We start from the raw sequence: 21,366 nt of genomic DNA on the forward strand, positions 1-21,366 counted from the left end.
ACAGTAAAACATGCTATGCTGAGTGCAAGTAAAAACCAAGCTTTTGACTTTAAATCATTTGGGTTCCAACAGGGGGCTGCATCATTCTGATGGCAGGGAGAGCAGCCTCCTTGAAACTGGACATTTCTTTGGTGTTGGCAGCTGAGCTGGGTAGGTTGTTCCAGTTCCTAATCGTTCTTGGATAGAACGAGAACTTGAAGGGATCGATTGTGGCTTCAGGTATGATGTACTTCAAGTTGTGATCATGTCTTGTAAAAAATGTTGCTGAGGTGACGATAGGTGGAAGAGTTATGAAGACATGATGGTAGTGGATTTTGTGAAAGGGAACATTTGGCAAGGATTCGGCGTGTGTGTAGTACTTCCCATTCCAGTGACGTCACAAGAGAGGAAGGTGATGTGGAAATCCTGTAGTCCGAGTACACGAAGCGAGCCACTGATCTTTGTACTTGCTCAAGCAGGTTCATGACTGGGACTGTGTATGGATTCCAGGCCTCACAGCCATACTCTAGTTGGGGGGCGCACTAAGGATGTGTAGGCCCTCGACTTCATATCTCTTGTGCAAGAGGAAAGAGTCCTATGCAGGAGACCAAGAGTACGACTTGCTTACTGCCGGACGAGTTGGTAATGTTTGTTCCATCGCAGATCAGAAGAAACAGTAACACTCAAGTACTTGTAGTTGCTAACTCTATAGGGATTACACTTTTTGTCAGATGATACTGCTGGATGTTGGGAGTGCATTTGCGTGTAATAGTTAACACTGCACACTCTTTGATGTTGAAGTCCATCATCCATTTGGTAGACCAACTAGACAGTTGTTGGAGATCATTTTGGAGGACTTGTTGGTCGTCACAATGCTTGATCTCGTAGTAAATGACACTGTCATCTGCGAAGAGACGCATCATTGATTGTACGTTATCTAGGATGTCATTGATGTTCAGCAAAAACAGGTTTGGCCCGATAACGGATCCCTGCTGCACTCCTGATGTTACGTCTCTCCATGTTGACTTTGATCCATCAACAACAACTGCCTGCTTCCGATCAGCGAGGAGTGACATTATCCAACGTAGAGAGTTACCGGTGATCCCATAGAATTCAAGCTTAGAAGACAATAGATGGTGTGGGACCCTGTCAAAGGCCTTCTGGAAGTCGAGGAAGATTCAATTCAATTCAATTTATTGACCATTAAAAAGACATCAAAATATTTACAAAAATAACATGATACAAACAAACTAATACAAAATATAACAGGTTACAAATTACTTAATGGTCAGGACCCCTAAGAAGCAAGACTGCTTATAGCCGGGGCCCTACAAATACACAAATATCATAACCGGTTAAAAAAAAAAAAAAGGTTATAAATAAACACACACCCACATCACACACTGCAAAAACACAGAAGATAGGATAGAATAGAATAGAATATAAGACAAGATAAAAAAAATTGATAAAATACAATTACAGGGGGGGATTGGAGTTGTTTAAATAATTGAACAAAAATGACTTTGATAGTGACAAGATGATGTCCACTTGACTTCGACGTTGAAGGATAGAAGACCAATCATGTACTAGTACTACTGATGTTAGTTGAGTCGTAGTTGAGAGGCCTTGTCTAAATCCATGCTGAGCATCAGTAAGGATGTTGTTTCTCGCTATGTGCTTAGATGTATGGCTCAGGATGATATGCTCCATAACCTTACTGCATATGCATGTCAGCAAGATTGGTCTATAGTTTGAGCTGTCACACTTTTCACCAGACTTGTGTATGGGAGAGACTACCGGTAATGCCTGCTTCCACTGAGATGGTACAACACCACAGTTGTAACTTTGCTGGAAGAGGAATGATAGAGGTGCGGCAATCTCATGAGCTATCAGCTTCAGAAGTTTTGGAGGAATTTTGTCAGGTCTGCTAGCCTTGGATGGATTGAGCTGTTGGAGGTGCTTCTCAACCCCAGTCCTATGGATGTGCAAGTGGCCAATGGCTGGGTAAGGAGATGGTCTCTTCTGCACATGTGATTGAGGCTGGCTACGAGTGAAATTTCAAAAATGGCCTTGCCCCTCTGATCTCTTAATTTGAGCCGTGACATACATGTAACATAACTTTGCTGACATTCACATTACCACTATTTTTAGTATGGCCATAAAAATTTATTAAATCATAATGATTTAACAATATTCACATCAAATTATCATGTAATATAAATTTAGAGCGTGATTTGAGACATTCGTATTCTGGATTTGGATGTAGGCTATACGATGCAGGGCCCTCCTGGGCATAAACGCATCAGGTACTTGACCTAAATTTTGCCGGGACCGGCAGGTGCAATACACCAGGTGAACACCCTACTCTTTGACGAATAGTGTATTGGTTTTAACGTGCATAGGTTGTGACTCTCCTATACACGGGACCAACATTTGCGTCCTTTCCGATGGACGGAGTGTTTTCCAACTGCATTCACACCTGCAATGAATACAGTGGTGAGGCACGCTAACACACAACGCTATAGCATCAGACTTTTTTGTTAGACACGTTTCGGCATGAGCGGGACTTGAACTTCTCACGTTGGGATCTACGATCTTATCTGAAACATGCGCTCTAACCGACTGAGCTACGCTGCCTGTATTATATTCGATCAGGTGCTCTGCACTTCCGTCTATAAATGGTTTATCAATCATTTGTCAGGATTAATTCTCTAACATCGTCATAACTCATATTCCACAAAAAACCCTCACAATCGTAATATCAGCATAAAGTACCAATTCAAATGACCATCCAGAAAAAATTACTTGAGATATTTATTCCCATCAATTTGGAGCTTATTTTGGATGCATCTACAGTACATCTCCAGAGAGTGAGTGTACGGTACCGGGCGTGGGCTGGGGCACTGTAGTGTGTGTGTGTGCAGGGTCTTTAGCTGTGAGTTTACCGAGCTCTAGCTGTTGGCATCGACTCTGCGTAATTCATGTCTTTCATATTATTTTATTTCAAACGGATAAGTTGTCATTTGCAGATATCATTGTTATATACATTTTGGGAAGAATTCTTCATGGGTCCCTTTTGTTTTTTTGTTATCATGGAAAATACAAACGATCTTTGCTCGGTCATCTAATCGTGCAATGCTATACCCCTCAGCGCATATTGGCGCAGTGGACGTCTTATAGTGCGTGCATGGCGGAGCAAAAAAATTTACTTGATTTTCCAGCCTGAAAAAAAATTGATGCATCGATGTTCGATCGAATTAAAGCTGTCGAACACCGGTTTACATGATAATATGACTCTGGCCTACATAGTTTTTAGCGAATATGAGCTGATAGTTTTGAACAGTCTAGACTTAGAGACCCTAGAGTACATGTAATTGCTCCGATGTGTGGCCGGGCACCAGCGTGCAGCAGGTTCAGCAGACTTTGCAATATACCACTGAACTCACTTGTTCACTGCAACCACTCTGCCTGTGGGAAATCTACATGTAGTTTTATGTTAGGGTTGGATCAATATTGCACATTTACTTTCAACCAGTCTTAAATGAAGACGATGTGATACATGTACAAGGATGTACAGCTCATATATTCATTGAAGATGATTAGAAATAAGTTGATGATGATAAATACATGAGTAAGTCTGATGATGACTGTACTCTGAAGATGATAGAATAGACTTGCCTGAAGCACACAGCAAACATTGAAAATTTCATCAAATTCAATTAAAAAATAATGAATTTATTGAATTTTGAAATTTGGCAATAATTTGTGAAAATAGGTACTGTATGTCATGAATATGCAATATATGGGCTGATGATACCACTTCTCTTTATTTTATTACATGAAATCAACATATATACATGTACATAAAAACAAAGTAACAAAATAAGTTTCAGCAATTGTAATTTATTAAAATATTAAAGTCACTTTTTATTTATTTATTTATTTTATTTCCAGGCAAAAGACAATAAGAATATATACAAGAGGAATAAATTACCACCGACTAGTGCCTGAGGATGACTAAAAGAAAAACTAGTTTCTGTTATGAAGCTCTCCTCACTAGTCGGGGTTTACAAATATACAAAAATAAAATCAGATAAAATGGCAATATATGTTTAGATGTATTACTTATTAAAACAAAGAACTTAATAATAAAGAGTGTTTGTTTCCATGTGCAATTATAATATCCAGTCAATATGAAGTGTTCATCAGAGCTGCCAACCATTACGTTTTTGCCGTAATCATTACGTTTTTTCATTCAAATTACGGCATTATGGTTTTTCTTTTCAAATTACGTTTTTTGACAATTTTGATAATGTGTGTACATAATTGTATGTATGTGGAGTGCGTGTTGAGCCCGAGATGAGCCTGGTACTTGCGCGTGCGTAGTCGCCTGCCGGCCGGTTTTCCAACGCATTTTAATAATTTGATAGCGTGCACGTACATATACGTTAGTTGAATATGCGAGCGGCATGCATGGTACGAATCGCGATGTATAGCGACTGGTAAATACGTCTGTAAGGATGATGACGTCATCCAAGATGGCAACTTACGATGACAAACGAAATGATCGAGGATGATTATGTTTTGATCATCATTTGAAAGGAAATAACAGTAACTGCGGTCTAAGGTACGATATTTCTGAATTTTGTATATTTTATCTTAAATTTGCATGTAATTTCTTTCCTATAAAGTGATGTTTTATGTACAAAAAAACGATCTGAAAATCAGATTTCCGCCGAATGTTAGATCTAACGTTACTGCTAATACGTTGTCTTTACGCACGGGCCAACACTCTTCAGGTGAGTGGAGCCAACGTTTGTTCTTGCAGCGCAGAGCGAGGAGTACGATGAATTGGGTAGGGTAATTCCCCAAATGTAGTAAGAGAAGAGTCCATTTGTAATGGAGGGGATTTGGAGGTTTGAGGGAAATTATTATTCCATTTGCAAAATTTTACAAAAATACTCATCATATATATTAAAGATTGAATCATCAAAAGATATTTTTCATATACTTTAAAATTAATTGTAGTGATAAAGAAATGAAATTTTGAGGCTATTTTCTTGAATTGATTAATATCAATTCCCTTCGGATAACGGTACTGTCTGGTTAATTTTCATCAACTCGTATCACACAAATACGATGAATTCGGATTTGAAAAGACCTGGAAAGCTCTTCATTGTCCCCTGAAGTAATAATTCTGGGTGATATTCAACATTTATTGATAGTTTCACATGATTTATACTAGAGAGATGTCCTACTGCCTTTGGAATTCATTAAAAAAGTCGGCACTTTAGCATTCAGTTTAGCAGGAATGGGAAGATTTCTTCCCCGGTTCTGGCGGCCTAGATGTCTGCTCTATCGTGCTGTCACTGCTGGGGATGATTGAGTGTGCGTGCAGTGTGATTGAGGCTGAGCTGTGCACATCGTGAAGTGATTTGCGATGGGACTTTTGTGGAATGATTTCAACTTCTTAATCTTATCTATAGATCTATTTGAATTTTAGATTAGATTGATTTATGAATAATTTTTCTATATTTGTGGAATGTTACATGTACACTTCCATTTTATGACACTTTAATTTTAAAGGGTACTGTTTGGCAAAAACAATGTTACTTGGGAAGAGAAGTCTGAATTGATGTCAACTTTTTTTTTATTTCTCTTAGTCTACAATTTGGTAGTTTTGTCAGGAAACTCAACATAAAACAATGAATTATTTTAGAAGTGGAAAGGAAGCCCCAGAAAAATGGAGCCCTAAAAATGTTCACCAGAACTGATTTTGGTGCCCCTGAAATAATTTTTTCTCGACAGATCTTCACTTTGATAAGTGCCGGAGTAGGTTGCACTACAAAATGAAAGGCCTAGCTACTTATCATTTTTAGAAAAATTTGCCTAGGTGCCCATTTGACTAGAATAAAAGTGGCCTTCATGCCCTTTAGAATGGCCTTGATACCCCTTGAAATTTTGGGGCATTCAAGGCCACTTTGCCGGTTGCCCCAAGCTGAAAGTGCCCATTTAAAAATGACCTTGCCCCTCTCAATTCTTAATTCAAGCCCTGCTACTGACTTAATTAAAGTTGGTAGATTATATCAAACGGCCCAAGACTAAGGGTCCAATTTGTAACACTCCGTTACTTAGCCCAGACTAGGCCTAGAGATTAACTTTTTTTAAATTGTTCACTGCATACCTACTTTTTGCATTGGATGTTTGTCGCGTGTGGTTTTAAGGTTCGTTTTAACACATTCCTTTTTTTGGCCATAATGATTCCTTTTTTTGCTTGCACAAGGTTGGCAGCTCTGGTTCATGTATTTAAATAAACAACTTTATGTTATTATCAGATAGTCAAGCCTATGGAGATGGAGTTGCATATATTGTGAGAACTTCGATGTTACATAAGCAGAGAATAAGCAATATAGTCGAACGTGACAACAATGATCATGCTACAAAGTAACACAACAGTAAAATATAGTATCAAAATAATTGTCATATGCATGTATACAATACTCAGAGAGCGAGAGAGAAGTGGGGAGGGAGAGAGAAGAAGGAGAAGAATGAAAAGAAGAAGAAGAGAAAGAAGAGGAGGAGGAGAAGGAGGATGGGGAACAAAGAGTTTAGAGAATTGGGGTAGAATGAAAAGAAAGAGAGAGAGAGGCAATAAAAGAGACGAAGCATGACATACAAAAATGCAAATTCTACTACCATGAATACAGTTGATAAACTAGCATACAGGAATAAACATTATGAACAGTACAAGAGCAAATAACTGCATAACAGTACGGTAATTAACAAAATTCTGGGGCTAAATGGCCCATACACCTAGCCTCCACTTGCTTTTTGTTATTGATGTCAAGTATGAATAGAATCAATACTCATTCTCCTGCTTGCCTGCTAATTCAAACAAACACTAATGGTAGTCGATTATAGTTGAAATGTGATCATTTGTGCAGGTGAACAAATAAGATGATAGGTAGTGACATTAGCTTTCAGTACGTGTCAGGGTGGACATGTGAAAGTTCCCTTGTATTTACAAATTAATGTTATGCCTAATTTTAACATTCATTTCCCTGACGGAGGTATATTTTCCCAAGAAATTATACGTTGCCAGAAGCACATAGCACTGAGGGAAAATATTCTCCTGTGTGAAAAATATAGCGTTGGAGGGGTATTGTTGTTTTTAAATATTTTTTTTTTGTAATATAGTTGTTGTTCTTATTCAAATTGTTCATTAGTTTGTTCATTTCGTTTATTTTTGAAATGTGTGTTTCTTGCAATCTAATAAATTGATTGCAGGATGGTCTTTTTTCGGTAATGAATGTTAATCAGGGGGTAGCCTAGATAGGTCTATTTGGCTTTTGCTATTCCCCCACATCGCATTCATTGATGTATTTTGTTATTTTTGTTAATTTGTAATTTTACAATATTCATTATTCCTTTACTATGGAATCATTTTGATTGATCTCGATGTATTGTATCTTGTATGTTTTTTAGAGATGTGAAATAAATTAATTTGAATTATAATTTGAATTTGAATTTCAATTGAAATTTTGTTTATTAGACAGATAGACTAGGCAGTATCCGTTATATTGTCTAGTCCACAATTTAGATTAACCATCAGGGTCTGCATTTATGATATAGCATAATGATAAACTCGCAATGCTTGTCGCTGCTCTGGATATTCCACTGAATATGATACAATAAATTCAATGGAAATGAGAGAAATTATTAAGATCACATTATTCACATCTGAAGTCTTGCTGAAGTGTTGCAGCCACCATTGACAAAAGTAATTAGCTCAAATCCTAAACTGTTAACACCGTCCCTTTTTCCATACCCAGAATACATATTTGTCAGGTACTGTATTCTTTATAAATACACCCTCTAAGAATGATACTACAAGTGATTCTCCACTACTCAAATCCATGATATTTCTGATATGAGACTATTCACTGAATAAACTAATCTATTCATTTTTTTTGTGTATTGCAGCTCTGAACTCAAGAGTGAGATTCAACCAGTTGCCTGACAAGAAGTGCAAAAGGCTAGGAGGTGTCAACCATGCGGACCCCATACAAGGTTGGGATGATCATCGGGCTAGCCTGGTTGGGCAGTCTGATATACCTCACAACGTCTTTCTTCCCTTCTATGGAGTCTGGGGAAGAAAGACGTATCAAGTCTGCAGAGATAGAGAATCTTGCCAAGGAGCTAATCAATGTCAGGCAGCAGTATGAAGAACTGAAGAAACATACTCAAGAATTAAAGTGAGAATCTAACTTTTGTTGTCTTGTACATCAATCTCCCTTTTCCTGCTGATTCCCACTCTGCCCTGATGTGATGAAGCTACCACAATTCCATGTGTAATACAATTAAAGTCAATAATGAATGAATTGAATTTATTGTCCAATTAAAGCAGTAGTTGCAGTGAGCAATAATTCGAAAGCAGTAGCATATACAGGATTTTTGAAAGGGGGGGGGGGGGTTCAAGCTGAATGAAATGTTGATAACCCCTCCCCCCCAAAAAAAAGGGTCTTCACAAATTTTAGGTCTTTTTGTACCCCAAGAAAATTTGACAATAAAAGGGTCGTCAACATTTTTTAGAGGGGAGGGGGGGGGGTTGGTATAAAAAAAATTAAAGGGGGGGTTGAACACCTAGTACCACCCCCCCCCCTGCGTACGCTACTGTTCGAAAGAAAATCAAAGTCAAAGTGCTTTGTTATCATATATCATCATAGATCTAGATCCTGTGGGCACTCTGATCATAGTAAAAGATAAATCAATTATTCAATTAAGCATAACAATACATAGAAAACGATAAATTACAATCTGTTACAGCCCCCTAGCAAGCCTAAACATTGTTAAATATAATCAAAACTACATGTAGTTAATAGCTTGGTATGTTGAAAACCACCAACAAAGTATAGCTTCTGGAAAACAATCTAGTAAGAGAATTATATGCTTTATTGTTTGATTAGTTAGCTTGTGGGTACAAACCTGTTTGTCAAAACACACTTAAGTGAATTTTAATACTATCAGGGACGGAATTGAAGTGCAAATTGTGTGGCATTTCAACAAGTTACATTTTCAAGAAAGTTTTCAAGAAAGTTACATTTGTACTAGTCTTGTTTCAAAACGTTTTGTTGATTTACCATTTCAATCAGGGGATGTGCCTGTAGACTACAAATACCAACTTTTTACCAGTATCTTTTTTTCCAAAGAAAGTATTCAAAGACTTGAATGGTCATTTTCTTGGGTTCTTTAATTGTGTTTTTTGTTTTTTTCGCTACCACAAGTCCAATTTCACTTTAAATATTAAAGTCATATTCACATGTTTTATTGACCAAAACAACAAAATTCATTCACAAAAATTAAGTTATTCAAATTATTTCAACTTTAATATTTTCAGAGACCTGGTCGCTAGTTCATCTAATAATGGTGCTAATGAAGGAGGAGATTACTGGAGAAGCAAATTAAAAGATGCAGAAGAAATTATTTCAAGAATGGAAAGAGAAAATAAAGGAAAAATTCAGGATACGAGGCAACAGGAACAGGGATCAGGTTAGTATTACATTATACAAAAAAAAATTCTGTTCCATTTTTTTAATTAGAAACATTTTAATATTATATTACTTTTAACAGTCATTATGATATTTTATAAGGCTTATATTGTCATTCATTCAAATGGATAATCATACATATATATCCTTGACTGTTAATTGTAGATGAAATGTTAGTTTATTTGATTCATTTTGTTTATCCAATGTACGTGTACATTTATCATGTATTGATTCATTTTATCTAGATTTTCCTGTCCCTGTAGTTGGAAAAGAGGGATGACGATACTCTTTATTATTTTATTAATGTAATGTAAATGCTTCAAAATCAACTCAAACATTCAGTTTGTTGTTACAGCATCTCCCTCAAATACTTGAATACAGGAATATTGATTTAAAACTGAATACACGGGTGGGGAATGAAGAAAATAGAGTGTGGGCTGTGAACAAGATGCAAGTAGTTATTAGCAAGGAGTGGGAGATGGGGGGGGGGGGTTGAAATCTAGAATCATTAATTGTTACTTTGGTAGAATACCTACAATTTATATGCAATTTATAGATTGATGTAGTAAAATATGGTTCAAATCAATTGTCCTCATATCTCATTTGTCTACATTTTCAAAGATATCTTTGGATGAAATACATAGGTTTGTATTGTGTTTGTGTGCCTCACAGCTTACAGTAGTACATGTACATCATTGTAAAGTATATTAATGGAGGCATGGAACCTTCAAGCTTATTCAGATAGGAAATGAAAATGCTCAGCAACAAAGTTCCATAACAAATCGCGTCAACATAATTTTTGTCTGCAAAGTGAGTAGGATTTTTTGGCATCAAATATAGTGTTGAAAAAAAGATATTTTTGACTACTATAAGATGACAATTTTATTCAATGTGGACCAATCCAATTCTTTTAAAAACTAACAAGCATTTAACAAATTCAAGAGAATGGTAGACAAGAAACATGTAAACTCATGACAGCATTTAATATGTTTTATGATTTCATGATTATGAATGAAATCATTATGTCATTTGTTTGTCTGCACAACAGAAAATGTTTGATATTTCATGGGCAAAATGTGTGTTTGTTGCATTCATGTAAAGTGGAGTGATTATTGAAAACCACTTTTGGGCGATCAGATGGGAACACTAGCAAAGTGATCTTCTAAACTGGTTTTCTGAACCATTTTCCACTATTAAACTGGTTTTAGGATTGTAATGAGAACGGGGACTATGTTAACTTTCATTTGCTGTGAAGATTGGTTACTCCTGGGAATCTCAGTTGCAGAGTTTTATCAATGAGTGAGGTTGATCAGTGCACTTTTATGCACTAAATGAAGTATGAATGCACTCTTAGATCACACGTTCTTCATGTAAACATTATAACATTATGACATTGAACTGTTAAACCATGGACCTGTAGTAGGTCCATGGTTTCAGGCGATTTAGCACTTGAGATGTATCTTCATGTAATTTTCAACAAATATTACATCATGTTACTGTTAGCATGTGTAGTAGGTCCATGCTGCTAATTATTGGTATGTTTTGATGTCCATATTTTTTTTCCAATATTAACAGAAAATAATTGTTAATGAATATTTACTAAAAGTTAATTCATGACTTTGATTCAATCATATTCAGCCTTACATCTGATTGAGCCTAGTATATCTATTGCACCTGCCCTAGTAGAAAACCTGTAACATTACTACATTCTTTAATTTGAATCACTGACACCCCTTTCCCCTTGAGATCAAGATGAAGACCAGCCATATTAGTAGACCAGACACAAATCTTCTCACCACAGTCTAAATTTTCGGCAAAAACACCTGTTACTATATGTCATGCACAGAACCACACGTTATCTTGGATTCACGCTGGTCCAAACTCTCTATACTTGTTTTCCACAAAAGCTAGACTGGCCCATGACAGACCTGAAACGCGTATTTGCTTGCAAGATAATCCACTTTCACGTCCAGAATTTGGCCGGCAGGAATTAGTGAGTTTCCACAATCGCGGCGGGGATGGATTCTACAGAATCTTTTGAAAATACCTGTCAAATCACAAGGAACATCTTAGAGTTCTTTGTCAAAAATTGATGAACTGAGATAGCTGATCATCGTAAGATTCTGAGCTTATGAAAATTGCAATTTGAAATTTGTCCAGAGTCCAGGACGAAACTGCTCTTTTGATTCACCAATTTTCGACAAAGACTACTTTGTCATGAAGGGCTTTTGACAACAGATTTTCTATGATGTAGAATCCGTCCCTGTCACAATTGCAAAAACTCCTATTTTATCTTGATCTAGGGAAGGGGTACATTGCGACAATTGCTCCACTATGAATTCCATTCACTAATCCAATGACTTATATCAACCCTGGATTTAACAATACCATTCCCTGAACATAACATAAAACCCTATTGCAACCCTAACCCTAACCATACATCTTATACAAAATAAAAGGCAGAGCAATTGTCACAGTCTGAGCAAATGTTGTGTCACCTGTTTTTGACCCCTTTGCTATACAGACAGTGTTTATTGACTTTGTTGATATTCTTATAACTATCACAATATATGGCAATATAATGACATAAATTAAAATCAAAAGATGATACAAACTGTAGATCTGTCTAGACCACATGACAGCAATCATCTTTGAGAATTTGTATCTCCTATCATTTTTACTAAGGAGAAAAGAAGCAGAACATAAAGATTTTTTTCTTGAATAATCAAATCCGATCTACGATGGACTTATACTAGTCTTGTAGGGCATTATTCACTAGTCTGCTGGGCAAACCCTTCACTCGAGTTAAGGTTCTGAATGTGCAGCCTACTCATGCCTTGTGTACTGAAGGCCCTCTTGAAACAGCAAGTTTTGTATGTGCTAGTCTTTGCATGGAGACACACTTGTTGATCAAAGTTTCAATCAGGGTCTGTGCCTGCAGACAAATTATTCACTGCCCTATGACTCCATCTTTTATACATTTAGACTAATTGATTTGAAATGGAGCACAAAGGCATTTTAAGAAAAATTTTTAATAATTCTATAACTTCTCTTGTATTATCCATTGGCATAGTTTCTATAAAAATAACACCCATGTGTTTTCACCAGATTGTGATCTTATGCCCGTACTGTATATCAACCCAAATTTCCAGAAATCTATGTTTCATAGCTAAAAAATAGGTAACTATTAATCATTTTCTTTGTAGTTTATAAATTACAATCAAATCAAGTAACTCTCAAGGAATTATGGACAATCCAGGAACTTAAATACATACATATAAAAATACAAACATTTTCAATAACATTTGTTTTTTTCCTTCCCATAAGGGCAAACAAAATGGCAAAACGTTATGTTTTTCGTATAGGTTTTAAACAATGGCTACACTTTTTGAATTAGCGTAAGAAAATTGATTAATGTGCAGCCATACATCCTTAGCTCTTGCCAGAGTAGTTTCAGTTTTTTGCCCCCGGTTAATAGTAAAGGCGGTCTTTATTTTTAGACTACCAGGCCTGAATTCAATTACATGTACATACTGAAGCTTGCCCAAACCAAAATTCAAGCTAAAGTAATACAGCAAGATGAAACTCAAGATAGCCTTCTTTCTTGACCCTCATATTGATTTACAATGCCGATTAGGGTTTGTGTCTGCAGACTATTGCTTGAGGTCCTTGCAAACTGCAAACGCCCTTTGCAAAGCATCACAGATTTACTGTATGAACATGTCATGAAAGCATGTGCGGCTTTCATAAATGCTCAATTGTCTCATTTTTAGCTGATCCTTGAGGATTTGAAGCTGGTAATTTGATATATCGAAAGTACAAACACTTGACATAAAGTGGGAAGCAGGCTGTACAATCCATATGCTCTAAATTTTAAACAGCTTTAAAAAAATATATAAGGGAAGTTCAATTTGGTGTGAACTTGGTTACCAGAGAATTATGGATTATTAAAGGTGTAATTTTGTGATCTAACTTCACAATGCAAGCACTTGCATTTTTCATTCATATATTAAAGAAAATCAACAACTTTGTAGAATATTTAGAATAATTTTACTTACAGTGCATTCATTTCACCATTTATAAGAGATATCATACCTGCTTCTATATGAACTTGAGTCATCATTTACCATCAAAATATTTGAATTTATGGAATTAATATTATATGGGTTATCCTACATGTATGTTATCCTATGTAACATCACAAATTCAAATCTTGAAAAAAATCTCTTGATAGACTGGTCAAACCTTCACCGATATTTTTCTATATTTTTGTTTTGTTTATGTTAAAACTGCTTCCCATCCCAACCCTTTGGATAATTCACTTTGTACAGAAATTTTTGAAAAACAATAGTTTGAATCATGAGATCGCTATTGGGTCATCAGAATCTGAATCAGCAGGGATCCCCTTGTGTTGAATATCATAAATTCATGTGTTTCCTGAAATGGGTGTCTCCTTTAAAGTGAATAATTTTTTACACATCCAGTATCCCCTGACTCCCCCCCCCCCCACACACACATACACTTTTGTACATGCAGCATTTTCATTCTGTCATATCATGGATCCTAGTAGGATCCATAGTCAAACTTCCATGTATAGGTATTTTTACAAGTGTACAGGATGGGTGTGGTCAAATTCTGTGTGTGAAATTTACCTTTTGACAGGTGAATATTTCATTAGTCTAACTCTCACTTTATAGTTTGATCTATAGGATTTTTGCCAATTACACCACTACTCATCATAAATTAGTTGTTTAAATTTTTGTATTCATCTGTTTGGTGTTCATTTTGTGTGTGTGATGAGTTGATGTAAAACTGACCATTTTTGTCTGAGGATGGTATCATGATACATTTACATTTATATGGAAATTCATGTGAAAGTTTCTCAATGCCACTACTTGCCAGTTGATTACCCTCACAGTGCCAATTTGATGAACAGTACAACACAGACCAATACATATTAATATTCTACTGCTATAATTGTGTTTTTGGTCCATTAACCATTTGGTCCAATCATCACTTCGTCTAATCACCATTTCGCCTATGTCCATTTCGTCTCATGACCAGTCCAGTTGGTCTAATATCTGTTTCGTTTTCATTCATTTTGCACAATTTAACACTTAGTCCAATTAGACCAAATGGTATATGGTCTAAATGGCTATTGGACCAGCTGGTTATTAGACGTAATGGCAATCAACTAAATGAAAGAAGACCATGTGATGAGTGGACGAACTGATGGTAGACCAAATGATAGTAGACGAATTGGAAATAAACCTTTAGTAGATGACCCCCTACAAATGGGGAAGCTTGGGAACTTGATTTAATCATTTCTGATTTAATTAAAACAAGAAGTGGGGTACTTGAGAACTGGTTGGTCGGTGAAAAAAGGGTGAAAATTATATGCTTTGGAATGGCCGGCAAGATATAACAAGGCAAAACCGATTTTGTGTCTCGCCCACTTATGAACATAACCAAAAATATTGTGATTTGCCAGGGCACGCAACAGAATTGTATAAAAACTTCATTGTGAAATGACTGGGATGGAATAACACTTGTCATAAGAGCCTTGCACGTAAACTTTAGTGTTGACCTGAAAATGACCTTTGACCTTACCACGTGACCTCCGACTGCAGCATAACATGCAGGTCGCCCAAGTCCATCTACCATCCAAGTTTGGTTGAAAAGTGACTTTCGGTTGCGGAGTTAGGTGTCATAAGAGAGACTTGCATGTAAACTTTAACGCTGACCTGAAAATGACCTTTGACCTTACCATGTGACCTCCGACTGCAGCCTAAAATGCAGGTCCCCCAAGTCCATCTACCATCCAAGTTTGGTTAAAAAGTGACTTACGGTTGCGGAGTTAGGTGTCATAAGAGAGTCTTGCATGTAAACTTTAACGTTAGCCTGAAAATGACCTTTGACCTTACTATGTGACCTCCGACTGCAGCCTAAAATACAGGTCCCCCAAGTCCATCTACCATCCAAGTTTGGTTGAAAAGTGACTTACGGTTGCGGAGTTAGGTGTCATAAGAGAGTCTCGCATGTAAACTTTAACGCTGACCTGAAAATGACCTTTGACCTTACCATGTGACCTCCGACTGCAGTCTAAAATGCAAGTCCCCCAAGTCCATCTACCATCCAAGTTTGGTTGAAAAGTGACTTACGGTTGCGGAGTTAGGTGTCATAAGAGAGTCTTGCATGTAAACTTTAACGTTGGCCTGAAAATTACCTTTGACCTTACTATGTGACCTCCGACTGCAGCATAAGATGCAGGTCCCCCAAGTCCATCTAACATCCAAGTTTGGTTGAAAAGTGACTTACGGTTGCGGAGTTAGGTGTCATAAGAGAGTCTCGCATGTTAACTTTAACGCTGACCTGAAAATGACCTTTGACCTTACCATGTGACCTCCGACTGCAGCCTAAAATGCAGGTCCCCCAAGTCCATCTACCATCCAAGTTTGGTTAAAAAGTGACTTACGGTTGCGGAGTTAGGTGTCATAAGAGTCTTGCATGTAAACTTTAACTTTGGACTGAAAATGACCTTTGACCTTACTATGTGACCTCCGACTGCAGCATAAGATGCAGGTCCCCCAAGTCCATCTACCATCCAAGTTTGGATGAAAAGTGACTTACGGTTGCGGAGTTAGGTGTCATAAGAGAGTCTTGCATGTAAACTTTAACGTGACCTGAAAATGACCTCTGACCTTACCATGTGACCTCCGATTGCAGCATAAGATGCAGGTCCCCCAAGTCCATCTACATGTACCATCCAAGTTTGGTTGAAAAATGACTTACAGTTGCGGAGTTAGGTGTCATTTAAGAGAGTCTTGCATGTAAACTTTGACGTTGACCTGAAAATGACCTTTGACCTTACCATGTGACCTCCGACTGCAGCATAAGATGCAGGTCCCCCAAGTCCATCTACCATCCAAGTCTGGTTGAAAATTGACTTACGGTTGCGGAGTTAGGTGTCATAAGAGAGTCTTGCATGTAAACTTTAACGCTGACCTGAAAATGACCTTTGACCTAACCATGTGACCTCCGACTGCAGCATAACATGTTGGTCCCCCAAGTCCATCTACCATCCAAGTTTGGTTGAAAAGTGACTTACAGTTGCGGAGTTAGGTGTCATAAGAGAGTCTTGCACAACCAAAAAATTACACGGGGGCGGCGGGCGAATTCGCCCCGGAAAGTCCAAAAAGAGCCCCGGAAAAGGGCTAAAAACATTCACACAAGGGCGACTGCAAAACTCATAATCGCCCCCGTCAACTAGGCTTGGGAGCCAGCGCCGGGTTTAATCGAGTCTACCCGATTCTCTATGCCAGAGTCGGGGAGTCGACCCTGATCTCTGGAGACTCGAGTACCAAGCGGCGGCGGTTCTGAGATAAAGGGACTCAAGTCTTTGCCATGCTCTCTCATTCATGGACGAAAATCGGCCCCAGCGCCGACTCCAAGCACTGAGATAAAATAAATGTAGAATTTGGAGCCGAGGAGTCATATATACTTCGAGCAGAACGTTTCTCTGCTTGTGTGCTTTAGGCTCAGTGTGACTGCATGTGGTATGGGGATGCATCGTGTGCATTGTGTGTAGTGTGTATTTCTGTGTGTGTGACTGTAAAATGCCAGTAGAGACCACGTGCGCATGTGTTGAGCGACACTTGTGATTGTATCATGAACTGGGATTTGTGTGTGGATTGTGTGAGAAGTTTGGTGAAGGTGTAAGATTTTGGGCGACTTGATAGATGATTGCTCCCCCCCCCCTCCCATTTATCTAGCCCCATGTCGAGCTGCAGCCACCCATCTTGATCCTTCCCCCCAAAGCTTGTCTCTCCTCATTCCTTCTTTTCTTCCAAACTTTATTTCCCTATTATTCTTGTTAATTTCTCCTTTTACAAGTTGTAATTCACTACGAACCTCATTATAATTTTAATGAAGTGTTTATCACCTCTTGTTTGTTTTTAAATATTTTTATATCTCTGTTCAAAACAAGAGTCTCGTCTATCCCTTTAAAAAAAATCATGCTTTGATTTTTTTTCTTTCATTCTAGTCTTAAATGGGAGTCTTGCCTTATTGGAATATTGGCAAGAAGTTAATAAAAAAATGATGTTATTGTTCTGTCAGTAATAAAAGTAGAGATTCAACTATGGATATTTTTCAGTCATATTTCATTTAATCTTCGTTATTTTAATCCAAACGTTCATTTTTTTTTCAATGATGTATTTCACCTTTGGCCAGTTCGCCATTTTCTTAAGTGACTGAAAACGTAGACTAGCCCCTTAATTCAGGGACATCAACCCTCGGCAATTTGTTTACATAACTTTCTTTGTCTCCGTCATGTATCGCACAATCTTGAGAAGCACATGTTTGGAAATCTGATATTCTTGTGGTGGTGGTGGGGGGGGGGGGGGTACGAGATTGCCGCCCTTTTCATTCTGTTTTGGTTTGGCTGCCACATGGCCTCTCTCACTGTGTGGAGAAATTAGGTCAGGTAAAATTTGCAAAGACGTGGATAAGTTCATTTCAATTAGAGGCTGTGCAAGGCTAGGCATTCATGATGGATGATGGAAATTGCCAGTTTACGTTCTGGTAGGCCTTTTTGTCATGAATCTGTGTAACTGATACGAACGCTTAACAATTCAATGACCTTTATGACTTATATCATTATTTTGTATGAATAATTTTAAGTCTTTTTTAAAAAGTGTCATTTAAATAACTTTCAGTCAAATATGTACGAAGGATATTTGTTCAACTTCATAACATTTGCAGGTACCTATATTGTATGATAAAATAAATTACCTCAGAATTGTACAAATTCAGAACTTTCTTTTTCTTTTACATTGTCTTTAGACACGAATACAGATCTTTCTAGATTAATTTGACAAATGGGCTATAACACTAAATAGTAAACACGCAAAGCTCACGTCAACCAAGTATCAAACATTCAAACTTGGATTAATTCATGGAGGTTCTACCTCCATGATTTAATCTGAATAGGTCTGTATTAGGTCCATGAATCAACTCAGATATCGTTCAAGCATCAAAATCCATCTATCATCACAACACTAAAATCATAAACAATCACTTCGAAGAAACAATGCGAAGGTCAAACCAGGGAAGTACTGGTATGCTAGCTACCGTGTATATATATACACACACACACACACACACAAACGCAAAAAAGCCGCGAAATAGCTCCAGAAATTGTAGCCCTGGAAAGTAGAAATTGTAGCCCTGGAAAGTGGAAAAAGAGCCCTGGAAAATGAAAAAGTAGCCCTGGAAAATTTTTAAGTTTCTCCAAAAAGAGCCCTGGAAAGAAAAAAAGTAATTTTTTGGTTGGACTCTTGCATGTAAACTTAAACGTTGACCTGAAAATGACCTTTGACCTTACCATGTGACCTCTGACTGCAGTATAAGATGCAGGTCCCCCAAGTTCATCTACCATCCAAGTTTGGTTGAAAGCGACTTACGGTTGTGGAGTTATGTGTCATAAGGTTTGTGACGGACGTACGACGGACGACATTTGGATCCCTAAGTCTCACCTTCACCTCTGGTGGGCGAGACAAAAAGGGGGTCTTAACGGCCTCACATACCCAGACTGCATTTTATACATGAGAACGATATTAGAATGAATTCAGGCAGCAACGATTTATGTTGTAATGATCTCTTTCAGATTCAAATTCCAATTCACAGTACTGTGGGTCTGAGCCTTCCCTTGCCTATGAAAAGATACGAAGGAAAATTGATAACGGGGTAACAGAGATCTGGTACTATATAAGGTCACAACTCACTCAACTCAAGAAGTCCAGTGGAGATCAGAAAACACAAGTCAAAATTGACCAGATTCTAGAAGATGGTGGAGAACAGCAAAGGTATGTCTTTGTTATTATTGATTTCATGACATCTTATTCATTTGAATTTGTTGCCATGGAGAGTCTATACATAAAAAAGCCAATTTGATATACTAAAACCTTCCTCACTCAACCTCAAATTCCACACATGAACCCTAACCTTTTTAGCAATGTTCTAATCCTCAAACACCATGGTAAATTTAAAGCATCTTTAAGAGAAATAATTGTAAAGGCAGAAGCTTTGTGTAGAGAGCAAATTTATATCTGCTAGATCAACATTAAACATATTTTTATGATGATACCACCTATTTATTTTTTTAAATGAAAATTATGTTATAAAATCTGACTGCATGTTTTATTTTTATTTTAATGAAAATATCTAAAGTGAGATGAACTGACTCCATTACTTCATGATAGTTATATCAGTTCCGTGGTCACATTTTGTGTTATCCTCTTATTCTTTATCATAGGCCTTCCTTTATAAACTTCAAAACATAACCCAAATAACTGGCAAGTAACTTGATATAGGCATATAGGCCTGCAAAGTACATGTACATGCATTAACTATACAAATTTGATAGATGTAGAATGTAATTGCCCAAGGCTGGCTGTGTAATATGATTTAGTCAAAGGTTAAAAAGTTAATAGTCACTATCTATCTCAACCCATCTGAATTAAAGGTAGTAACAGTTGGTGCATTCACACGTGCCAGGATCACAAAAAATAACTGATATTTTTTTTAAGAAATTTTACCAATATCAGAAGATACCAGGTATGTTGCTAGAGCGAAAACAAGGTACTCTTACTTTTCCTGAAAGAAAATGAAATTTTGCAGGGAAATTCTCCAGGGTCACATGGATATTTATATCGTGAAGCAGAGAACTGCTTTGTGCAAGACAAGAAAAGTTTGCATATATGGCAATATATGTGTAGTACAGAATTTCAAAATAAAAAGGAACTACAAGTATCACCATATGTTTTAAGATGGGTAGTGGGCTCTTGAATAATCAGACCAGCCAGCAGAACCAAGCCCTGGCCACACCTGACTGATAATTAGTCCTTTTTACAGAGCTAGGCAATCAGTGAGTAGCATGATCTTATACTGCACAGAATAGATGCTCTGGTATTTATAATTTTAGGACTGATCAAAGTATCATCATTTACAGGTAATTTGTTATTATGCAGGTGTGAAATCACCAAAAATAATATTGAACTTTCTTGTAATCCACCTCTACTCCCCCCCCAAAAAAAAAAAAATCCTTTTTCTTGTATAATGCTCATAGCAATTTCAAACTACTGTTGGATATGAATTATCTGCCCTTTTTAGTGCTCCATAGATATGAGAGTAAGTTGAAATATCAAAGTTATGAAAGTAATAAACTCCAAGTTGTCTGTGTACAATAAGAGAGTGCTACTGTTGAGAGTTGGTAAAAGCCAAAAAGAAAACCATTTCAGTTTTTAGGCCATGAATATTTTAATAACCCTCACTCCATCTGAATAAGTAATAAACAGTGAATTTGATGAGTGGCAAGTGGCAAGTTTCACACAGATCATCATCAATTTAGTCGGTATTTGAATCTGTGGAAGAAATGCTGGCTGCTTGTTAGAATTTTTCAGTATCCGTGAAATGTATACTACTGACTACTACATTGAAAATCCATGACCAGTTCAACTGTAATTTGAAAATGATTTATAAGGATCATTTTGTAAAAAATATATATTCACGAAAATTATTAATGCTTAAGTAATTATTACTAGTATGTAGTTGCAATTTTGTTGGACAATCGAAAGCAGCTTCAATTTTAAAGGCCAAGTCAGTCCTAATAAAAAGAGAAAAACAAACCAGAGCAATAATAATTTCACCAAAATCAGATGTACAAATATTGTGTTGTTTTGATGTCTTGCTTAAATTCACAAAACATGAATAATATGCAAGGAAGAGACTCGGTGATATTACACATTCATAATTTATTTTATTAAATGAATTAGAAATT

At 37.0% G+C, this 21,366-nt stretch overlaps 1 protein-coding gene across 2 annotated transcripts in view; it reads left to right on the forward strand.

The window, feature by feature from the left end:
* Positions 1-20,616, forward strand: part of LOC129265887 (alpha-(1,6)-fucosyltransferase-like) — a 30,254-nt gene extending 9,638 nt beyond the window's left edge. Inside the window, exons 1-4 of one of the 2 annotated variants that reach the window (XM_064102341.1) lie at positions 5,067-5,167; positions 7,963-8,234; positions 9,377-9,528; positions 19,195-20,616. In XM_064102341.1, coding sequence (XP_063958411.1) covers positions 8,032-8,234; positions 9,377-9,528; positions 19,195-19,481 — 642 coding nt within the window. In that variant the 5' untranslated portion in view covers positions 5,067-5,167; positions 7,963-8,031 and the 3' untranslated portion in view covers positions 19,482-20,616. Of the gene's footprint in view, positions 1-5,066; positions 5,168-7,962; positions 8,235-9,376; positions 9,529-19,194 lie in introns of those variants that run through there. The other variant, XM_064102342.1, reaches the window with a different exon arrangement.
* The last annotated feature ends 750 nt before the right edge of the window (positions 20,617-21,366 follow it).

The sequence above is a fragment of the Lytechinus pictus genome, chromosome 7, assembly GCF_037042905.1.
Source record: "Lytechinus pictus isolate F3 Inbred chromosome 7, Lp3.0, whole genome shotgun sequence".
Classification (NCBI taxonomy): Eukaryota; Metazoa; Echinodermata; class Echinoidea; order Temnopleuroida; family Toxopneustidae; genus Lytechinus; species Lytechinus pictus.